This window comes from Phycodurus eques, chromosome 23 (genome assembly GCF_024500275.1).
Source record: "Phycodurus eques isolate BA_2022a chromosome 23, UOR_Pequ_1.1, whole genome shotgun sequence".
In the NCBI taxonomy this organism is placed as follows: Eukaryota; Metazoa; Chordata; class Actinopteri; order Syngnathiformes; family Syngnathidae; genus Phycodurus; species Phycodurus eques.
The window spans coordinates 2,171,088-2,191,847 of NC_084547.1; the positions used below are offsets into that span (position 1 = coordinate 2,171,088).

General features: G+C 43.5%; 1 protein-coding gene across 7 annotated transcripts in view; it reads left to right on the top strand.

Moving 5' to 3' along the window:
- Positions 1-923: 923 nt before the first annotated feature.
- nhsl2 (NHS-like 2) overlaps positions 924-20,760 on the top strand; it is a 29,676-nt gene continuing 9,839 nt past the window's right edge. For 2 of the 7 annotated variants that reach the window (XR_009767704.1, XM_061669354.1), the window contains exons 1-2: positions 924-1,906; positions 15,949-16,188. Coding sequence is in view for 6 of the 7 variants with exons in the window: in XM_061669354.1 (XP_061525338.1) it covers positions 1,639-1,906; positions 15,949-16,188 (508 nt within the window). In the remaining variant the exon portion in view is untranslated. Of the gene's footprint in view, positions 1,907-6,640; positions 6,731-6,843; positions 6,967-9,001; positions 9,457-12,491; positions 12,633-15,948; positions 16,264-16,668; positions 16,719-20,760 lie in introns of those variants that run through there. The other 5 variants (XM_061669356.1, XM_061669358.1, XM_061669357.1 and 2 more) reach the window with 5 other exon arrangements.

Sequence of the window (20,760 nt, forward strand, 5' to 3'; positions counted from 1 at the left end):
GCTTCAGCAGCGAGGCAAAATCATCTGTGACACAAGTGGGCACTAAAGCAACCACAGTTGATTTAGCACACTTGAAATTATGGCTAAATATTTTTTTTTTTGTACTTTGAGACAGGTACAAGAGTCCCATGGGCAAAATCAGGAGGCGAATCCTCTCCTGGCAAGTGTGTCACAAGATGGAAAAGGTATGAACATTTTATAATCACGGTTGGGGCCAAATGCAGGATTTTCACTGTATTGCCGTAAGAAATGTGAATGCAACACATTTGATTCAGAATACCAAAAAAATAAAAATACTGCGTCCCTGTCATAAATTCAATATTTATTTGTGTTCAAGTGATGACATACAGGTGAGTTTATTTTTTACATTTTATTATTTTTTTTTTAGTACAGTGACACAGCATAACAAATATTTAAGTTGAACATAGTGTTGTCGAAATGACTTCTTGATGCTACAAGATGGCAGCAAAGTGCGACGTCAAGCTCCTCAACTGACTTCAACATAGTTCCTTGGCTCCAAAGGGAGACGGATTCCCCGCCCCAAATTTTTTTTTTCAAGGACTTTTTGTCAAGTCCATCACCTACTGCACAGGAAAACAAATGTTACCGGTGTAGATTTTCCTCTCTTTTGCAGACGCTGCCAGGTTCCTGTCAAACAAGAGAGTCGCCTCCTCGGAATCTTACTCAAATAAGACTTTTGCATCACTCCATGTTGAACTTCTTGCCCCCGCGAACGCCTTCCTCTGCACAACAGACCGCCGCTGGAACAAAAAAACATTGAGGTGGGCCCGGTTCATGTCTGGGAGGGGTTGCCGAAGGGGGCCCGAGGGGCTGCGCCTGATGACCAGATGTGGGGATGTTTTCAGGCTGGGGGGGGGGGGGGGGGGGCAGTGGGAGATCGGGGTACTTTCCTGCGAAAATATGCGAATGTTGACACTATCCAGATCTTTGCTCGAACATTTGACTTGTAGTTTTGCTGCAGGCACTTCCTTTCCACATCTAAGTATTGCTTTGGCGCCATCTTGTAGCATAAACAAACTATGTTCAAGTGAGCTGAGAAGCTTCTTGTATTGAGCAATTACAAATGTTTCATGGTGGGGGTTAATTATTTGTTTTTTTGTGCTATTTGCGGAAATGTTTTTGAGCAGAGGTGCAGCATCCGCTTTGATGTTAAACTATTTTAGGCAAATGTTTTCAAAATAATACGAGCCAATGTTGAATTCGAGCACATCTCCATGCATCAATGCGTGCAAATAATAATGTTCACCATTGTAGTTCGCTCTTGAGTTCAAACGGAAGTGTGTGAGTTTGCGCTTTAATTTTGAAAAGACAGCGGAACTTGGACAGGTTCGACATGTTCTGTGGCCCAAAAAAAAAAGAAAAAAAAAAAGGGAAGAAAAAAAACTGCGAGAAAGGCTGCCGAGTGAGGAGGCTCGACAATGACGACCCACGACGCGAAGTCCGAAGCGAACCCAAGCGGACTTGTCCAGAACCGACGTTCCGGAGCATGCGTCCGTGCGCCAGCCACGGGGAGACGGAACAGACGGAGCACGGTGATATAACCTGACCACCTGCGGAGTTTTGTTGCTTTGAATCATCGCGCAAGTACAGTCCGCTCGGGTCCGCTCCGGTCCAAGGATGCCTTTCTGCAAGCGTGCGGTCCTGCCGAGGGATTTGTGCAAGCCCGGCGTCGGCGTCAGGACGTCGGAGCTGTTCGCGGACCTGGCCGACGTGTGCGCCTTCACGCTGGCCTCGGTGCTCCGCCAACTTTCGGACCTGTCCCGACACTCGCTGGGCGTCCTGGAGGAGCTGGAGGGCGAGCTGGCGTCCGTGTGCCGCAGATCCGGCGCGCTGGAGGGCAGGCTGGGCCGGGTGGTCGACATGCTCCGCAAGAGCCCGCACACAGGTACAAATTAACCGACAAGCCCAAAAGTTAATTTGCAACTTAATATTTTGAGCGGCGACGAGTCAAATCACCTGCAAAACCGACAAATGGGAAATGCAAGTATCGATATTCACAGCAAATGAATACTGTTAATGCACTCCCTTTTTGGAGCTCACTTAGTTTTGTGTGTGTGTGTGTGTGTCTGTGTTTTTTTTTTTTTTTTTAATAGATATATTTCTTGCAATTTCCCTCAGAATAGTGCGTGTGTTGTTTGGATTGATTGAATGCACCTGCAAGGTCAGCTGTGTCAATTTGTTTGCTTTTACAACCAACCCCGTTTATCGCGGGACACACCCACACAATAAGTGGGGGGAAACGCGATATAGAGAAATAACATTATAATCTATTAAAATACTTATAAAAAAAAAAAGTATTGCTGCTTTCCACTCGTTCGCAGAGTTCTCCAAATAAGAGGCAAAGAAAGCTAAAGTAATTTCAAAATTAAAGCACAAACTCAACCACTTGGTCACTCCCAGTTGAAGTGTCTTGTACAGCTGACATATAAAACCCAAAGACAATTAAAAGTTGTATATTTAAACGGCAAAATGATCGGACCAACCATATTTATCAAAAATCTGCTAGCTTAATGCTAACGCAACAGAGTGGAAATTAGCATCAACGTTACGGTGATTACAAACCTTCAAGCAAATTCTAGTTTAACACACACGGAGCAATGACTCATACAAAAAAAAAAAAACCTATTTTAAAACAGCAAAATGTTCAGCCAAGCCATACGGTGTATGAAAGTCCGCTAGCATTATTCTAATATATAATGTGAAACGCCATAGATAGGCTATCATGCATTAGCATAGATGTTCCAGCTAAAAATGAACCTTTAAACAACTGTGACTTTAAAACACGTGGCGCAGCAACACATACAACAAAAGACCATAAAAATATTGTAAATTTAAATACCAAAATATTTCAGCAAACCATATGTCATTACTCACAGGCATGTATTCTTATTTCTTCTCTTTTTTAAATTATGCTGCATAAATATCCAGTGGAGCTCAGTACTCCTGCGTGTTGTGGCACAACTTGGTACTGCACTGTAGAAAAAAAAAATACAAATAAATTGGCCTGTCCTGTAAAAACTCACAAAAACAAAATCTACAATATAGCAGGTGTTCACTGTATTATATTTGCATTAGCCAATATTACACCAACACTGACGTCTGTATGATGTTTCAGAATTCCACTCGCTTGAGCCACCAGCAAGCATGTTTCTGTTTTAGCGGGAAGTGTGTGTGTGTTTTTGTGTGAGAGAGAGTAATAGAAAGTCCCCCCAAACTCAGTCCAGATGTACCGCTGGAAAGAGAGTGAGATAAAAGAAAACATAGTCCACTTTATAAGTTACAGGCGTAGACGTTGACGTTTGTGTGCGTGCGTGTACATTTCTGTTCATGAGCATTGAAAAGCACCTCAACCTTCCTCTTGTGCGCTGTTAAAAAAAAACAAAATGTGTGTGTGTGGGGGCCCCACTAAAGTGGGTCGCGTAGGCAGAACATGTACTCGGTTAAGTAATCGATAGATCATCATTGGATCATCTTTAGTATCACTCGTCCAACACCTTCCTCCTCCCGCACTCGCCTCCCGCTTGCTAAACAAAGATGCAACACGGTGACATAACTTAACAGCAACGCTCACACACACCAAGGTTATGACAAAAACCCTGGAAAATGCAGCTTCCCTTTGGATAGTCTACTGGCTCGGCTGCTTTAGAGCGCCTCGTTGTTGGCGGTGAGGGTGCGCACATTACAAAGAGAGAGACTGACGCGTGAGAGCTGGGAATATTTTTTCCAAAAAGTCCGACTTGACAGCCAAGCGTGTGCACCGGGGCTGGCTGGGGTGCTTTAGAGTGCCTCGTTGTCGGCTGTGAGTGTGTGCACATCACACAGAAGAGTAAGGTGGGAAGGGGGTCTTTTTTGTTGATAATTTTTTTAAAATTCTGACTTAACCACATATTTTAATGATTAAAATTTGGTAAGTTGTCGATGACACTCTTCTCTGTGGTCTTTCCAATTTAAGAGACATTTTTACTTTACCGGGACTTTGACAGAAGCAAACAAAATCAAAAGTAGAATTGAAAGAACAATTTTGATAACTGAAATAAAAACTAAAACAAGTTTTGAAATAGCTGAAAACGGTTCACAATATTGATTGTAGAAGTATAGCGAATATGTCCTTTGTTTTCATGTTGATCAATTTATTGCATTCATCAGATTTTTTTGTTAAGGCAAACATTTTTGCTTTAACACATTTTTAAAGTGTGACCTTTTTTGTCACTCATTGTAAATACCCAAAATATACAAAAAACAACTAATAAAAAATAACTATCAATAAAAGTAAGCATTTCAATAGCAAATCCACTCTAAAACAACTATAAAAATATGAATAAAAACTAAAACTGATTTAAAAAAAAAAAAAAAAAAAAAAAAAAAAAAAAAATTATAACCTTTACACACACACATTTTTCTGACTCTATTCCTGCTGTGAGCATCCCAAGAATGTGAACAGGAAGCAAATTCAGTTGTTTTTGCGCCTCAATGGAATTTGGCCGAAAAGTCATTTTTCAGGACCCCGCGTTGACCCCCCCGACCGAGGCCCGGCGGTTCCGGCGGCTCGTGATCGCGTAGCTTCCCGCGGCTGTCTGCGGGCTGCTTCCATTGCGACTTGAGCTTCAGCCCCCCGTTCCTCTGGTTCCCACGGCGACGTCAGCCTCCCCTCTTCAGTGCCCTTCCTGTCAGCTCCTCCCCTTCATGTCTCTACCCCCCCCCCCCCCCCCCACTGTCAGCGAAAGCCCCAACCAGCTTGTTTTGATTGCACCTCTGTGCGATAACATGAGTCGCCTTCACACCAGCAGTTTTTTTTCTTTTTATATTATTTGCTTGTAACAAAGTACCGTGGTACTATTGTAATTAAGTAAATGTTTCAGGTATCTGTCCTGTACTTTGGGTATTTTTATTTTATTATTACTATGGCGCCATCTTGTGGTGTCTTAGTGCAGAGGATGGTGTTGAAATGAGTTGAAGCGCTTCAATTAGATAAAAGTAGTGCTTTTCTGCCCTCTCGACTGAGGCAATTATAAACCTTCCGTCCATCCTATACTGGCAAATTGACCACCTGTGATTATTCAGATCATCTTCCCCCTGTTGCAATTCTATATGAAAAACGAAGATGGAGCGACGGTTCACGACGACGGCGAATAATAACGGGCGCCTCAGGAATCTGAGGGTTTGAGTAACACGAGTGATATAATGCAGGAAGTGTGCGTCCGTGCGTGTGGAGAACTTTCTTTGGCTTCAGAAACGTTGCTTTAGCGTGTGCGCGCGTGTGTGTATTTTCCGGCCAGTAACACACACACACACACACACACACACACACGGACCAGTCATGAGGCTGCTGTTTATATGATCTCATTGGGAGAAGAATCCCGTGGCGGTCGAATGAAAAGGAGGGAGGGGCAAAGGGTGGTCGTGAAGGGGAGGCGGGGCGGTCCAGAGGAGACCAATTGTCCCGAAGGCAGATGTTTTCCTCATGAAGCACGATGGAGGGGACGTCAGTCAACTGTGGGGAGTGTGTGTGCATGTTTCAGTCTGTGTGCGCGCTTGTGTGTGTCCATATGTGTGTGTTTCTAAGTATGTTTGTGTGCGTGTCCATCCATCAGTGTGAGTGTGTCTGTCCATCTGTTTGTGCCTGTATTTTGGCGTGTGTCCATTTGTGTGTATATGTACGTCAGTCTGCGTGTTTGTGTGCATGTGTCGGTCTCTGTGTGTGCAAATGTGTTTTTTTGTGTTTGTATGCCCATGTCAATTTGTGTGCATGTGTGCGCGCATGCCTGTGTCCATTTTTTTGTGCGTGTGTTTCTCTCTCTCTCTCTCTCTCTCTCTCTGTGTGTGTGTGTGTGTGTGTGCATGTTGGTATGCATACGCGTCTGTGTGTGTTCTTGTGTGTGTTGGTGTGTACACTTGTCCAATTGTGTGTGTGTGCACTTGTATTTGTGTGCATGTGTCCTTCTTTGTGTGGCGTGCGTGCTTGTCAATTTGTGTGCGTGTATATTTGTGTGTACGGTTGTCCAATTGCGTGTGTGCGCGCAATTGTCCATTTCTGTGCATGTGTCAGTCTTTGTGTGTGCATGTGTGTTTGCGCAGGCTTGTGCGTGTGTGATTGTCCATCTGTCTGTGTACGCGTCAGCATCTATTTGTGTGTGTGTGTGTGTCCGCGTGCGTTTCCATGTACGTTTAGTGGGATAACTGTACTTACATTGCACATCGACGTTAAATAAAAAGTGAAAAAATAAATGTGAGAGAAAAACATTTCTGATTAATTGCAAATGTTTTGTAGTCAAAAAGTTAAATTCAACTGAACTGTACTTAACAAACATACTGTACTACATTTAAAAAAGTAAAAAGTTGAAGCCACTTTAACATTAAGAACAGTTTGAACATTGAATTCAGTTATGCTGTCGCATACCACGAGAGGGAGCCCGCGTACCAGCACACTTGAGAATCAGTGGCTCAGTTCGTTATGTCACTCCCGAACACCTCCTCTCCTCTTCACCAATGCCCACAAAAGTCTGCTTCCAATTATCAAGCATGCAGAAGAAAAACAGAACTGCCACCCTCCCCAACCCAACCCCCCCCCCTTCACTTTTCCCTCCATTTGCGATGCGCTGTAGGGACAGAGAGCGAGAGAGAGAGAGAGAGAGACAGTGACGGTGCATTCACTGTCCCTTTGTGCTTTGCATTGTTTACTCTGTTTGCCTGCATGAAGAGCAGCACTCAGGTAGGACTCAGTGATGTTGGCGAATGGGGTTCGCATTTGCTGTGTTCTCAATGGAGAGGGACACTTTTTTGTTTGAGCATGTTTGGCTTCTGATTGTCGATTTCACGTTTCAGGAGAAGGAGATTGTTTCTGGTCCCGTTTTATTTTCCCCCAAAGAGCAGCTCACGGCGTGTCCACTGGCTTTCAGCTGCCGGCTCCACGGGGATTAACCTGTTCCCTCTGCACATGAGGAATGTGTGAGTGTTTTGAAATTCATGAGTAGTCAGGATTTAGGCTAAGACGCTATTGGATATGAATATATATACTATTTATATAATTATCCTTATTAAATCCTTGACTTTGAGGGTTGGATCATAAAGGCTGATTATTGTTTGATGTGAGCAGGCGCAATACAGTTGACACCAGAAGTTTACACACACTATCAGAAGACCCATGTGCTCGGACAAAACTTTTCCTATTTTAGGTCAAATTTCATTTCACGTTTATTTAGCCAGGATTTCGATATCTCAAAAGCTTCTCACAATAGTTGGCAGGAATTTTGGCCCATTCCTCCTGACAGAAGTGGTGTAACCAAGCCAAGTTTGAAGGCCGCCTTGCTCGCACGTGCCTTTTCGGGTCTGCAGTTTTCAATAGAATTGAGGTCAGGGCTTTGCGACGGTCACTCCAACATTGACTTTATCTTGAAGGAACTTTGTAACCAGGTAACAGTATTTTCACATAATGTTCTTTCCTCATGATTTTATCTATTTTGTGACGTGCACCAGTCCTATCTGTTGCTAAACAACCCCGCAACCTGATGCTGCCACCCCCTGTATTTCACAGTAGGGATGGTGTTCTCAGGCTTGCAAGCTTCCCCGGTTTTCCTCCAAATGTAACCATGTTCATCATGGCCAAACAGTTCAATTTAAGTTGCGCCTGACCACATGACATGTCTCCAAAAATGAAGGTTTTTGTCCCTGTGTGCATTTGCAAGCTTGTAATGTTTTTGTTTTGTTTTGTTGTTTTTTACACGTTTCTTTGAGAGTAATGTCTTCTTCCTGGCAGAGTGGCCTTTTCACCCATGTCGGTACGCTACTCGTTTCACTGTGCATAATGACACACAGTTACCAGCTTTTGGGTTGATGTGCACATTTCGGGCCAGCGCACGTCCATCTGTGGGACACATTCCCATGGTGTTTATACTTGGTCTAATTGTATATCATTATATACAATTGTTGTATATAATGTAAATATCTGGTAAATTTGAGTGCGCAGGACAGCAGATTTACACTATTTTACTATTATTTACAAAACAAATTATACATTTAATATTTAACTTTGTTAAACAGTTGGTTAAATCGTGTATTTTCTGCCTAAAATTGGTCAATCAAAAAGCATTTGTTCATTTTGTATTTATTTTTATTCATTTATCTCACTAAATGACGAGTTGATTTATTGTAAAGAATACAATTTCAAAAAAAAAATTGTAAAATATATTGAACCATTTTATTAAATAAGTGGTTATTTCATATTTCCTGCCTAATATTGCTTCATTAATTGATTAAGTAAATTATAAATATGTTTATACATTGAAGTATTCTATTAAATAAATGGGTAATGGATTAGAATTTATTTTGTCCTCATGGTTAATTAAAAGATGTTTTGATTTTTTTAATTCATTCATACCATTTTTTAAAAAATGGTTGATTTAATCTACATTAAATGACATGAAAAAATAAGGTAAAATAAATGATTGATAATATAGATTAAACAATTAAGCAACTTGTTAATTCATAATTTTTTTATCGAGCATAATAAAAACTGTATATATTTAACCATGAGTTTTTTTTAGTCAAGAATTTGGTTGATTATCAACATTGACTTGCACATTTTTCCCCCTAAAACTGCTTCATCAAAATGTATTTTTAAAATTTTCTTCGACTTACATTAATCAATCAATTCACTAGTTATTTAATGACATTAATGAATACAAATTTTAAAAATGCATTTTGAAAAAATACATAGTGTGCATTTTACATTTTATTTGATCAAGCAACTGGTGAATAAATGATCATGAAGTTATACATAATAAACTGTGGAGGAATTATTTTATCATTAAATTATTATTATTTTTTTTAAACCTCATTTACGCATGACCTGACCCAGATGTCCATTTTAAAAACGTGCAGGCTTACCTAATGACGTGTCCCTCCTCAGCGTTCCTCTCTCTCTCGGCATCCCATAATACATCGCCCCCCTCCTCATCTTCACTGTCGCTCTGCCTCCTTCCAGCGCTCTCACGCTCGCCGCCTTCTGATTGGCTCTCGCCGGCCTGGCTCTTTTATCAATTGAGCTGCGGATGCTCTGATGCGACTGGCTGGATGCTAATCAACACACCCGGCGCGCGCACACACAATATACGATTAGCCAACAGCTCACGTAAGCGAGGTATACCGACACACACACACACTCTCGCTCTCTCAGCCTCTCGCTCTCGTTCTGTCTGCCTCGCTCGCCCTCATTTGCGCACACGTATCCTCGCACTCGGGGATGCAGATGTGACGCCTCCTCGCCCAATCACACACACACACACACACACACGAGGGCCACACACACGCACGTCTTTCAGCCTTTCTTTCCAGCGTGTGTGGCGTGGAATGCGTCCGTGATGTTTTGGGACCGGAAGGCTAGTACGGGCAATCCACAAAGGCGGCCCAAAGGGAGACACAGACCCAAATCGGCAACAGGTACTTTAGCATATATCTATGCGCATATCTGTCCTTATCTAGTGTGTCGAACTTGACTTTTTTGTGTGTGTGGCTTCCCCCCCCCCCACTTCATCATTTTGGCACTAATCGGAGGTGCGCGTTTGGAATCGCCGCTGTTGGTCTCACCCTGTCGTCGTCGGGAATGAACCGGGTCACTCAGTCAGTCTTTTGCCGCTGGCCTGATGAGGCAAGAACGAAGCAGGCGTGTGTGTGCGTGATTAACGAGCTGCACGCGCGCGATGCATAGGTGACAGCCCGCGTCAATGAAGGGGCCACATTGAGCATTTATTCCATATCCTTGATATACCAGTGATGTGCTAGTACGGTCTTTGTTCTGACGAGTAAGACGGTCCAGTCCAGTTTTTCCCCCCATGACTATCAGGCACGTGCGCAGGTGCACAAGCCAAAAAAATGGGCACTCAACGCCAAAATGATTCATACGATGAAGAAAACACAGTAGTCTGCATTTATTTCTGTTAACACAATTAATACAGTCAATAATACAACTATTAACAAAGGAGATGAGATTTTTTTTATATTCATTGATGAATATTGATGAAAGGGGAAAAAAAAAAAGGGCTGCAGCGAAAAGGGCACTTTTTCATCCAGGGCATAAGGGCAGGTGCTTGAGCACCACATAGTGGCTGCGTGTGCACGTGCCTGACTTTTGGACAACATTTCTGCACTACTAGAACGACTTCATGTTACAAGTGAGGCAAAATCGTGCAATAGTTGATGTGCATGCTACTAGTACCACTCGTGAAACGCTAGGTGTCAGCTGGTAGAATTTTATAATGTAACCAGTAGTACTAGTAGCATGGAGTTGTCAAGTAGTGCACAATTTTGCCTCACTAGTCACATGTAGTAGTCCGTGCAGTTGACAGAAATGTCATTCCGTCGTGGAAGGCAATAGTGGGAAAAAAACTTCATTCTACTATTGCACCCCACTTGTTCTACTGGTGTGCCGAGTTGACAAGTGAGGGCGCAGTGCACTAGTGCACTGGAGAATTCGGCGCACTAGTAGGATATTGATTTAATGCTCAAACAGCTTGCCATAGTGTTGTTGTTGACATGCACCTTACTAGTACTGCAAGTGACACCAGTAGACTTAAATCATGTCACTAGTTGCACGCAGTTGTCAAATACTACACAGTTTTGCCTCTCGTAACATGTAGTTGCTCTACTAGTGAGCTTTTGTTGTTCTTCTAGTGCACTGAATTGAGAGTATACTAGTACATGGAGCTTAAGATAATATGGAATAAATGTAGCGCGTGTGTGTGTAAGCAAACGAGACATCCAATCACTTTTTGACCTTGACGCGAACGGTGCGTGCAGATCGCACGAGCGCCAAGAAATGGCGGCGCGGAGACAATCGGGCACCGCAGCTGACTTTGAAATTGGGCCCCGCGCTCATTCATGCGCTCTGTGGTGATGGTGATGATTACGATGATGACGTAACCCCGAACGCAGCGGCGACGGAGAACAAAGAGTGAGGCAGGAAAAGAAAAAAGTTGTCATCGAGAGAGGCGTGCGCCTCCGGCTGCTGTTGCCACGGCAACCCCAGGTCAGCGGAATGGCGGCTGGCGCTGGACCAGCTGATAACAAACCTGTTTGGCGTCTCAGTCCTAAAGCGCACGACGACGACAACAATCGCATCCTGCATGCTGTGTGGCCAAATGGTGGTCTGCCCAATTTGAGAGTCAGTGAGTCAAGGAATTTCATTTAGATGTCCAGTAAGTAGTGCTTTGCCGCCACCTTGTGGCATCTATAGGCAATTAAATACTTTTTTAGAGACTGAAATTGTTGTTCCACATTTCCGTGCTCCAATTGTAAGGGTTCACTGGACAAGTATGACTTCGGCACCATCTTGGTACCAAGGAACTGTGTTGAAGTCATTTGATGAGCTTTATTTCGACAAAAATAGTGCTTTGCTGCCATCTCTTGGCATCTTTGTGCCAAGGAGCTATGTTGAGAAGGTTCATTTAGACAAAAATAGTGCTTTGCTGCCATCTTGTGGCTTCTTGGTGCTAAGAAGCTATGTTGAAGTAAAGTGAGGAGCTTCATTCAGACAAAAATAGTGCTTTGTTGCCATCATTTTGGCATCTTGGTGCGAAGGAGCTAGCGGAGGTAAGCTGAGAAGTTTCATTGAGACAAAAATAGTGCTTTCTTGGCATTTTGGTCCCAAGACACTATGTTGAAGTGAATTGAGGAGCTTTGTTTAGACAAAACAAAAGTGCTTTGTTGCAATCTTGTGCCATCCTGGTGTAAAGGAACTATGTTGAACTGAATTGGCAATTATGAACCTTGTTGCCTGGACTTACAAGTTTAATTTGTTCTGTGAATTGATTAATCGTTTTGAGACTTTGGTGACCTTAAAATTGTGCAGGTCCTCGAGGTTTCAGCTACTCAACAGGGAATGTCTGATTTTTGTAGTCCTCCATGAAAGCAGACTATCTGTGTTTGATCAAAATGAGACATTTGCAAACAACTGCGTTTACTTTGGAAAACGATCATCAGCATTTTTGCCCATTTTCTGACACATTACAGACCAAACTTGTAACTCATTCATAATCACTTTATATTGTTTGGGACTAAATGGATGGACATTGAACAATGTTTTTCTTTCCTGATTCACTGAAAAAATAATCGACAGATTAATTGATTATTAAAATAATAATTCCTGATGTGTGCTCCATGGCCACTGAGGGGCAGTATAACACATACAAATACTACACAAAGGTTTGATAATTTTTTCAGAGGATAAAGAATAGATGCCTGTGTTGCTTCTGCTTGTGTTCAAATGTAACTAGTGTAAAGGTTTATGATTATCGCAGCACCGACGCCAGCTGTCTCTGGTATTTTGCATTGGGTGTTAGCGTGAAGCTAGCGGACTGTTGTAAGGCAAGTTATGTGGCTCTTATCTGGAAAAACTTGCAAGTGGAGGTACCACTATTTAGAGGGAGGAGGAGGAGGAGGAGGAGGACACAAAGGCTGAGGCGCAACCCCCGGCAACATCCTCCCTTCACTCTCTTCTTCTCGGTCGGAATGAAAAGCAGCGTTTGCCCTCTTCCTGGTCGCCGTCGTCGTCTCCCCTCTGCCGCTCTCCCTCCACGTTAGGGCGCAGTCGGAAATGCAGCGTTTGTGGGCCAGGCCTGGTAAGAGAGGCGACGAAGCGCGGGGGTGTGTCAACAAGTTTGTCTGAGCTGCTTTTGATGATGCAGGATGCAAAATCTGATGGATTAGACTCAAATTGTCTGTTTGGAACGAGTGACGTTTGGGACAGTTGTTGTTTAGTTTGGAGATGGAGCCGTTGTGTGGATTTGGAACTCTTGTGAGGGGGGGAATTAGGTCATGAAGTTTTTTTCCATTTCACAGCACAAATGGGTTGCAGTGGAATGTTGACACCAAATGGAAATATGCAAGTTGCACATGCGTGTCACTAACGGCGTACATGCATGCACAGCGTTGTTGTATTTGTTGCTGCTGCACCACAAGGTTGGACTTAATGGTTTCCTGTGTGTAATGGAAAGCTGGATCTGTCAAAATGTGGTTGTTATCGTTTTCGATCCAGCAGCATTTCTGCATAGCCAATACACACAAACAGCAGAGCCGCCGTTTTTATCGTTTTCTCGTCGACGACGGGGGAGGAAAAAAAAAAAAAAAAAAGAACTTTTAACGCGCACGTGAAGTCGCATGCTAACAACGCACCAGTGGTGCGAAGTAACCAAGTACAATAACTTGAATCATGTAAAATTGCCACGTCTGCTCCATGCTCCTTGCGAGTGTCTTCATGATGTATTGCTATTGTAGTATTTAATTTTCTGGGCTCTTTTCACTTTGACTCCCGACAGTTGAAAACAAATGCTTGAACTGGATCACACACATTTTTTTGGCGAGTACTTTTGCCACCTCTGCACGGCACATATGTAGAATTTCACACAAGCATGCTCAGTAGTATGCTGAGCTCTACAAAGCAGTCAGGAATCAAGTTGACTGAAATGCTAGCCGAGAGAATCTTGAAACCAACTCCGCTCGTAGTTGTCGCGTCATAATTTGTACACTTGGTGACGTTTGTCGTTTCCACATGAACCTTCTCTGCCGCGTCGAGGCCGTTGGTGTTTATCTCCAGGAAGCGAGCAGGAAGTCCACAGAGCGCCGTTTCCTGTCACGGTCTCCCGCGAGACCGTCCGAGCAGGCAGCGAGGGCAGTCCTGCTGAATGTACGGCGAGGCGACGTAGGAACCGGCGTCGGTGTTCGGTGTCTACGGGGGTTGCCCGTTGTGTCGTTGACATGAGCCGATTTCAGGCGTCTCGGGGATGTGAGGAGGCTCCTCAGGTGTGCCGTAGCCAACAGGATGCGCGGCGTCCTGCCTGCGCCGTAATATGATAATGGCCCGTTTGGAGCTCCATTGTAAATCAGCAACACAAACAAGTCACCGCTTCCTCGTGTTGGCGCTCAGAGGGCTGAAGTCATGCTGGGAGTCATGCCGCCAAATTGCTTTGCGCCCCATATGCAACTTTGATTTGGAGCGTGTGTAACTAAAGCAACGCTTGTGCCCCCTCCCCCTATTTTGTCCATGACATCACTTCCTCTACTTGACGGAGATGGCGATTTATTTATTTTTTTCCTTCTTCCCCATCGCTGCCATCTTAGCACATTTTAACAGTTGCTAAAATGGTTAAGTCTCATAGTGCAGTGGTTCCCAAAGAGGAGGTCTGCCAGCCAGTCATTGAGAGGGGGGGGGGGGGTCTACCAAATGATTTGCAATACATTAAAAATGGATATTTAAGACAAAAATTGCATAGGTATATATGGGGACTAAAGCAATTACTCCTTATTACCTCATCAATGAAAACTTTGAGGAATAAAAGATAAATTATACCAGTAATAGTCCTATTTTTTTGACAATGGAGAGCAATTTTTGTATTCTGAGAATACATTTTTATTTTTTAAACTTGACTAATTATTACTAGTGCCTGACCTATAAGCCTAATCGATTTAATTATTATTATTATTATTTTAAAGTTCCCTGCAGAAAATCAGCCGATTTTTCTCTCAGTTCTGAAGTTAAGCAAATACTAAAAGCCAAATTATTGTAAAACAGTCAAATCTTCTGACTGGAAGTCATATCTTTCTTGTAATATGACTTTACTCGCCGCAAACCTCTGAATTGCTGGTCTTTGAAGTAAATTAGGAAATTAGCGTTACACTTTTTCCACAATATTCAGTTTTATGAATTCTGAGTTTTTTTCATTCACAGTGCGCCATAATCATTACATGTAACATAAAGACTTGAAATATTTCCGCAGAAATTTGTTTGGAATTGATTGCGATGCGGCTTTCATTATAATGCACGAGTGTGAATTGAATAGTGGTCATACTTTTATACAATGGAAGCAGCAATTTTTGTTTTTAATCCCCACTCACCTTAACCATAAGAAATTAGGCTTGCGCTTTTCAGCCGTATCCATGAAAACTCTGTTTTGAGAAATAATGGCTCAGTATAATTAATTTTGCCTCGTTTTTGATGCATCGTATAGGTAATGACAAGGGTGAGGAGGATTATTATTCAAATTTTTTTTTTTAACCATGAAGAAAGTGTAAGGGAACGAACTCTGAAGCCTCCAAAGGCAGCCAGTGGTGTCCATAGTGACAGTACGCTTGACTCTGTAACAGGGGGTAGTACTGAGGCAGCCAGACCGCACGTTCACGCCTATATGGCCACTGAGTGTGTGTGTTAATTAACAGCCTCCGCATGCCTTCCTACCAAAGGAGACAATATGTCCTGCGTTGACAAAATAGCCACTGCACTTTAAAAGGTGCAGCAACATCGCAAAATGTCAGCTAATGGAGGATCCTTGGTATCAGAACATTATAGTATCTTTCCCCCCCCACTGTCAACAACTAGATCAAGTATTCAGAAAAGAATGTAACCTTGGTAATTCTGCCACTGACGGCGCATTAACAATTATTTGTTCAAATGTCAATATGTGTCAGTACTGTACATGTTCTTCAGTGGGGAGTTACCCGACTTAATCTATCGCAATCCATCCACTATAACAGTGATTAGAAACACAGTCAAAGTTAGCCATGAGAAGACGGAGAGCAAGCAGGTCACATGATCCTCTGGTCTAATCTTTTTTTGGTTTGTTTGTGTGCTGTGATGACCTTCCTCTTCTATCTCCTTCCGATTAAACACCTCTTCCCCTCCCTGCCTCCCTCCCCGATCTCACCTTCCTTCAGTCCTTCCCTCCTTCCTTGTTCTCCCTGACAACACGCGGCAGCGGCGTTATGTAATCTCTGGCTATTAGTTATGGAAATTCCGAGCATTTGATGTACTTTGCTCTCTGCGTCTCCTCCTCCTCCTTGTTCTCTGCCTCTCCTCCTCACTCTCAATAATCTTATTTCCCCCACCCTCTCCTCCCTCTCCATCTCTCCACTGCATCCATCACTTCCTCCCGCCTCCTGCAGCCACCGTAGGACTCGAGGCGGAGAGCGTCAGGCGCGGAGGCAGCAGCAGCCGCGGCGACGGAGGCAACCACAACCACGCCGGAGGAGGACGGCGAGGAAGCGGCGAGCACGGCAACGGCGCGGTCCACTTCAGGTCTCCATGGCAACAGAGCGTGAACGTGTTTGGCTCCTGGAACAGACCCGAGTGTGTCGAAGAGCTCCACCAGCAGGCGCAGCTTAACCTCCAGAGCCTGCTGCAAGGTACGGACAGACTGCCGGGGCGGATGGACGCACGGAAGAATGGAGAAGGAGCGAGCACGATTTGACGGATGGAAGGTGTGTGCGTGCGCGTGCATGCGTGTTGCTCAGGCTGAGGCGAGTGTTTACATGCGACACACTGAATATGTACAGCTGCATTTAACAGTAAGTGTGTGGATGTGTGTGCGTGTTTTTCGGCAGATTGCATGTTGGCTGACAGAGGCACTGCAGATGATGCAGCGTTGTTATTGGAGCTTCTGACAGGGTGTGTGCGCGTGTGTGTGCCAACATGGAGGCTCTGAAAGTGCCCAGTGACATTGAAGTTACTTGTCAGTGGCTGTCACTCGTCTTTATTTCGGCGGTTTTCACGGTGTCAATCTGCTTTATATAAGGCTGCTGCTGCTCCTCTTTGGCTTTCTCGCTCGCTCTCTCTTTCCTTCTCCCCATGCTCTCTCGCCCTCTGCCTCCAACCAACCAGTCCGACTGGCCTTTGGCTGTATGATCGAGTGGAGGATGAATGGGAAGACCGATAGGTGAGCTATTTACTTGTTGCACCACTCGTGTTGACACTATCATAAGGCATTGCAGATCTGATGTCTCCAAAAATGTAATTAGCATCTTCAGAAAACATGTTGCAAATGATGAAACTTCATTTTGGACACCTAACGGTAAAGATATTTTAGCATGAAAAGTTTGAAAACTAATAATTTAGAATGTTTTTTTTCTTCTTAGAAACAATTATGACCTTTTGATGGATAACGAATGCCAATATTTCAAATACTCATCAGTAAAACTGAACTGATTTTCAAAAGGAAATGCAGTGGGCCATGTCTTTACCGTTATTGAGCAAATGATATGAAAATCCTGCGAGACTGCCTCAATGTTTATTTTCTCAAAATTGTTTTAACTACATTTTAATCAAAATTTATATCAGTGAAAAAAATAAATTACTATAAAGCTCAGACTTGCGCTGTATATAATTACAACCGCAGGATTAGCAGTCTACAGTTACCGCTGCATATTTGTGGTTCAGCATTGAAACATTTTTGGGGGAACTTATCCGTTATGTTTCTGTTAGTTTTGTGCTCAGCAAAGCAGTAAAAGTATTTTGGCTCCCATCTTGTGGCATCTTGATGTGAAGGAACTATGTTGAAGATACTTGAGGAGCTTCCTTGTGAAATATGGTGCTTTTGTCACCATCCTGTAGCATCTTGGCGTGAAGGAACTATGTTGAAGTAAATTGAGGCGCTTCATTTTGACAAAAATAGTTATTTGGTGCCATCTTGTGTTGAGGACGATGTTGAAGTGAATTGAGGAGCTTCATTTAGACCAGGGGTGTCCAAACTTTTTGCAAAGAGGGGCCAGACTTGGTCAGATGAAAATGTATGGGGGCCGACCATTCGGCCTGACATTCCTCGAACCATTACCATTGTAAATTAACATGTAAATATGTAACTACATCAACTACATTGCTGTCTGCAGCTCGGTCGATATTGCAAATGAGAATCTGTTTTCAGTTGCATGACCAGGATAGTTAAAGCTTAAAATAAGAATAAATGAAATACAAATGAACTATTTTATGAAAGTTATTAATAATAATAATAGTATTTTTTTAGAAACATGTATTTATTCATTTTGTTTTCACAAATCACATCCCAGTTCAGTTTGACAAAGAATAGTATAGCTATACTATTCTGTCATCTGATTTGACAAAACTGTGGTTTGATCATCACAAAAAATCAATTCACTGAGACTCGTTGCTCGTCTTTGTAGAATTTTCATTTGAGTCAGGGGCTCTTGTGAAAAAGTGCTGCTGTGCCATCAAAACAGCTTCCAGTGGCTTCAGTTTTTCGGCGCGTTTGTTCACCGTTAGCTTGTCGTAGTTAGCATGTTTCGTCTGGTAATGCCTCTTAATATTAAATTATTTGAAAGCAGCCACAGTCTCTTGGCAAATTAGGCAGACACAGTTGTTTCGTATGTCAGTGAAAAAATCCACTTCTCCTGGACACAGCGGTGTCAACTTTCCTCTTTTTAGTTTCAGTTGCCATTTTAGAAATGGGCTAAAAACATACCACAGGGGTAAAAGTTCACACAGGGGTCACACGACGAAAGTGCAGCCACAGGTCTACCAGAGGGTGCCGTGAAATATAAAATGGCTTTTTTTGTATGTGTGTAATGCTTGTTGTGGTAAACTGTGCTGGCGGGCCACCCATTATTGATTCTATGACATGATGCTTCGGGCCCGAGGAAATTTGGACACGGGCCGGATTTGGCCCGCGGGCCGGACTTTGGGCATGCCTGATTTAGACAAAGGTAGTGCATTTAGTGCCATCTTTTGGCATGTATAGGCAATTTGAAAACGTTTTGGCGGGCCAGATTATTGCGATTCGTGGCAGGGCTTGGTCTCTATCACTTCAGTTCATTGTAGTTGTGGCTGTTAATATTCCGGGTAAATGATCACTTATACAAGTAATTTATTTTGCATGATGAATATAATCTGCTAGCTCTACGGTCACTAATATGTCAACATGCATTCAGGAAGTCATTCAAGTTTGTTGGTGGGTGCGGGGCCGTGGTGGTTATGCAACACTGAAACGTCTCCCACTGCGAAATATTCATCCTGCTCTCGCTCGTCCATATTTATGAAGCTGGCTGTCGTCCTCCGGCGTTTTGGGCCGTGATTCCGTCACCCCGGCCACCCCCGACCGATGCCAACGCTCGGTGCCAGCTGCATTTATACAATTGGCATCATGGCAATCTGAACAAGCTTTGTGGTTTTTAGCGACGCGCGTTGTACATAGGGTCTCTGTGTCTTTTTTTTATGTTTTATTTTTTTTTGGTCATTCTAATGACTGTGAGGGACTTGCTTGCATGCTTGTTCAATGCAAAACAAATACTGTATGCGTCGTCCACATGCTCTCAATAAACAAGTTAAGCCAAGCGTGCACACAAAGTGTACGCAGACAAAGATGAATGACGGACATTGTTCGTGTCCATTTCCCCTCTGCGGCTCTCAAAGGGTGACCCACAGCACCCGGGTGCTTATTATTATCGAGGATGTTTGGGTCACTGAATGGGTGCGCTGCAGACGCACACAAATACACGCACACACTTCCACATGCTGACTGTTGACCGACTGAAGTGGAGATGCTAATAATGTGCACGTATTTGACGTCTGAGTGTCTTTTTTTTACAAAAAATAAATAACTAAATACAATTTTTTTATTTTTTTCTTTAGCATCGTACCTTTACGGCATGCCCCCTCGTGATGGCAATCAGCCAGTGGGAGTCAGTTAAGTCGACACACCCCTTGTTCAAATGCCAGGTTTTTGTGATATGGAAAAATGAGACGAAGACCATTCACCTTTTCTGAGACTCAAAGCGGAATCTACCTAAAGAAAGACAAGACTCTCTTCTTTCACCACTTTCATCTTTAGTAATCAGCAGGAGAACATGGGTTGGTTTCACCAAAAACACCAGTTTCTGACTTCTGACCAGCTTTTTGTGAAGAGAAACAGAATAGTGACACCTCAAACGATAAAACAACAAAAATAAAATGGAAAGAGGTCTTTTTGATGGCAATATAATTTATATACAGATAGGCAACTATAAATCACGCCGTGAGCCGTTTAGTCCATGAACTACGTCTTCTTTTGGACACTTTGGACGACATGCCGCCACACAAACTCTGTTAATACCATACATATACATTCTGTTTGAGTGCCAGATGCCTAAACCTTTCCGACTTCCAACGTGTCGGCATTTCTCTCTGTCATAATTGACGTGACAAGCCGAGATTCACTGCCTAATCTTTATCTTCTGCTCAAAAACTGTGCTAATCCAAAGCGATGCAATGCCGCCATCTACAAGGATCTGTTAGTCATTACAGGTTTTTAAAACATAAATTTCATCGACAGACTGAACGAGACCCTCTTTTACGCCTACCCATTGGGGAGAAAAAAACAACAACATACTTGACGACTATATATGGCGGTGGCAGTAAACGGTTGGATTCCTGTTTCCAGTTCCTTCCGATCACGCCCTACAGGTCTCACTGTCATTGCTCCCTTGAGCGTTAAGTTCCCCCGAACAGAACGAGGTGGATTTCACACTGTCGACAGCGCAAAATGGCCTGTGTGCATGCGTCCACTTCCTAATGCATTGCCGCTTCCTGGAAGACTGAAGCCACATTGAGATGAACCTCAGCACCTCCAGTCACTAATGAAAAAACTTTACGGCAACTCAGCGGTCTCAAGTGCCCCCCAAAGCGACCCCACCCCTCCACCCACTCCCCCTCTTGTCACTTAGCAACCACACCGCCACTCGTATGGAATCCATACGGAGCAAGTTTAACCCAGTTCTCTATACCTCACTGTGTGTGCGCTGAGGGGCTTTAGGGATGAGTGGAGACTGGGTCAGGAGTATGTTTTGGGGGGAAAGGATTGGCTGGTGGATCGTGAGGGGGAGTGTGTTCGTGGGAGGGGGAGCAAAGGGGTGGGCTGGGGGGGGTTTGGAATCTGTTTACAAAGGCCTGGGGGGAGTCATCTAACTCTAAGCTGCAGGAGCAGAGGGGAG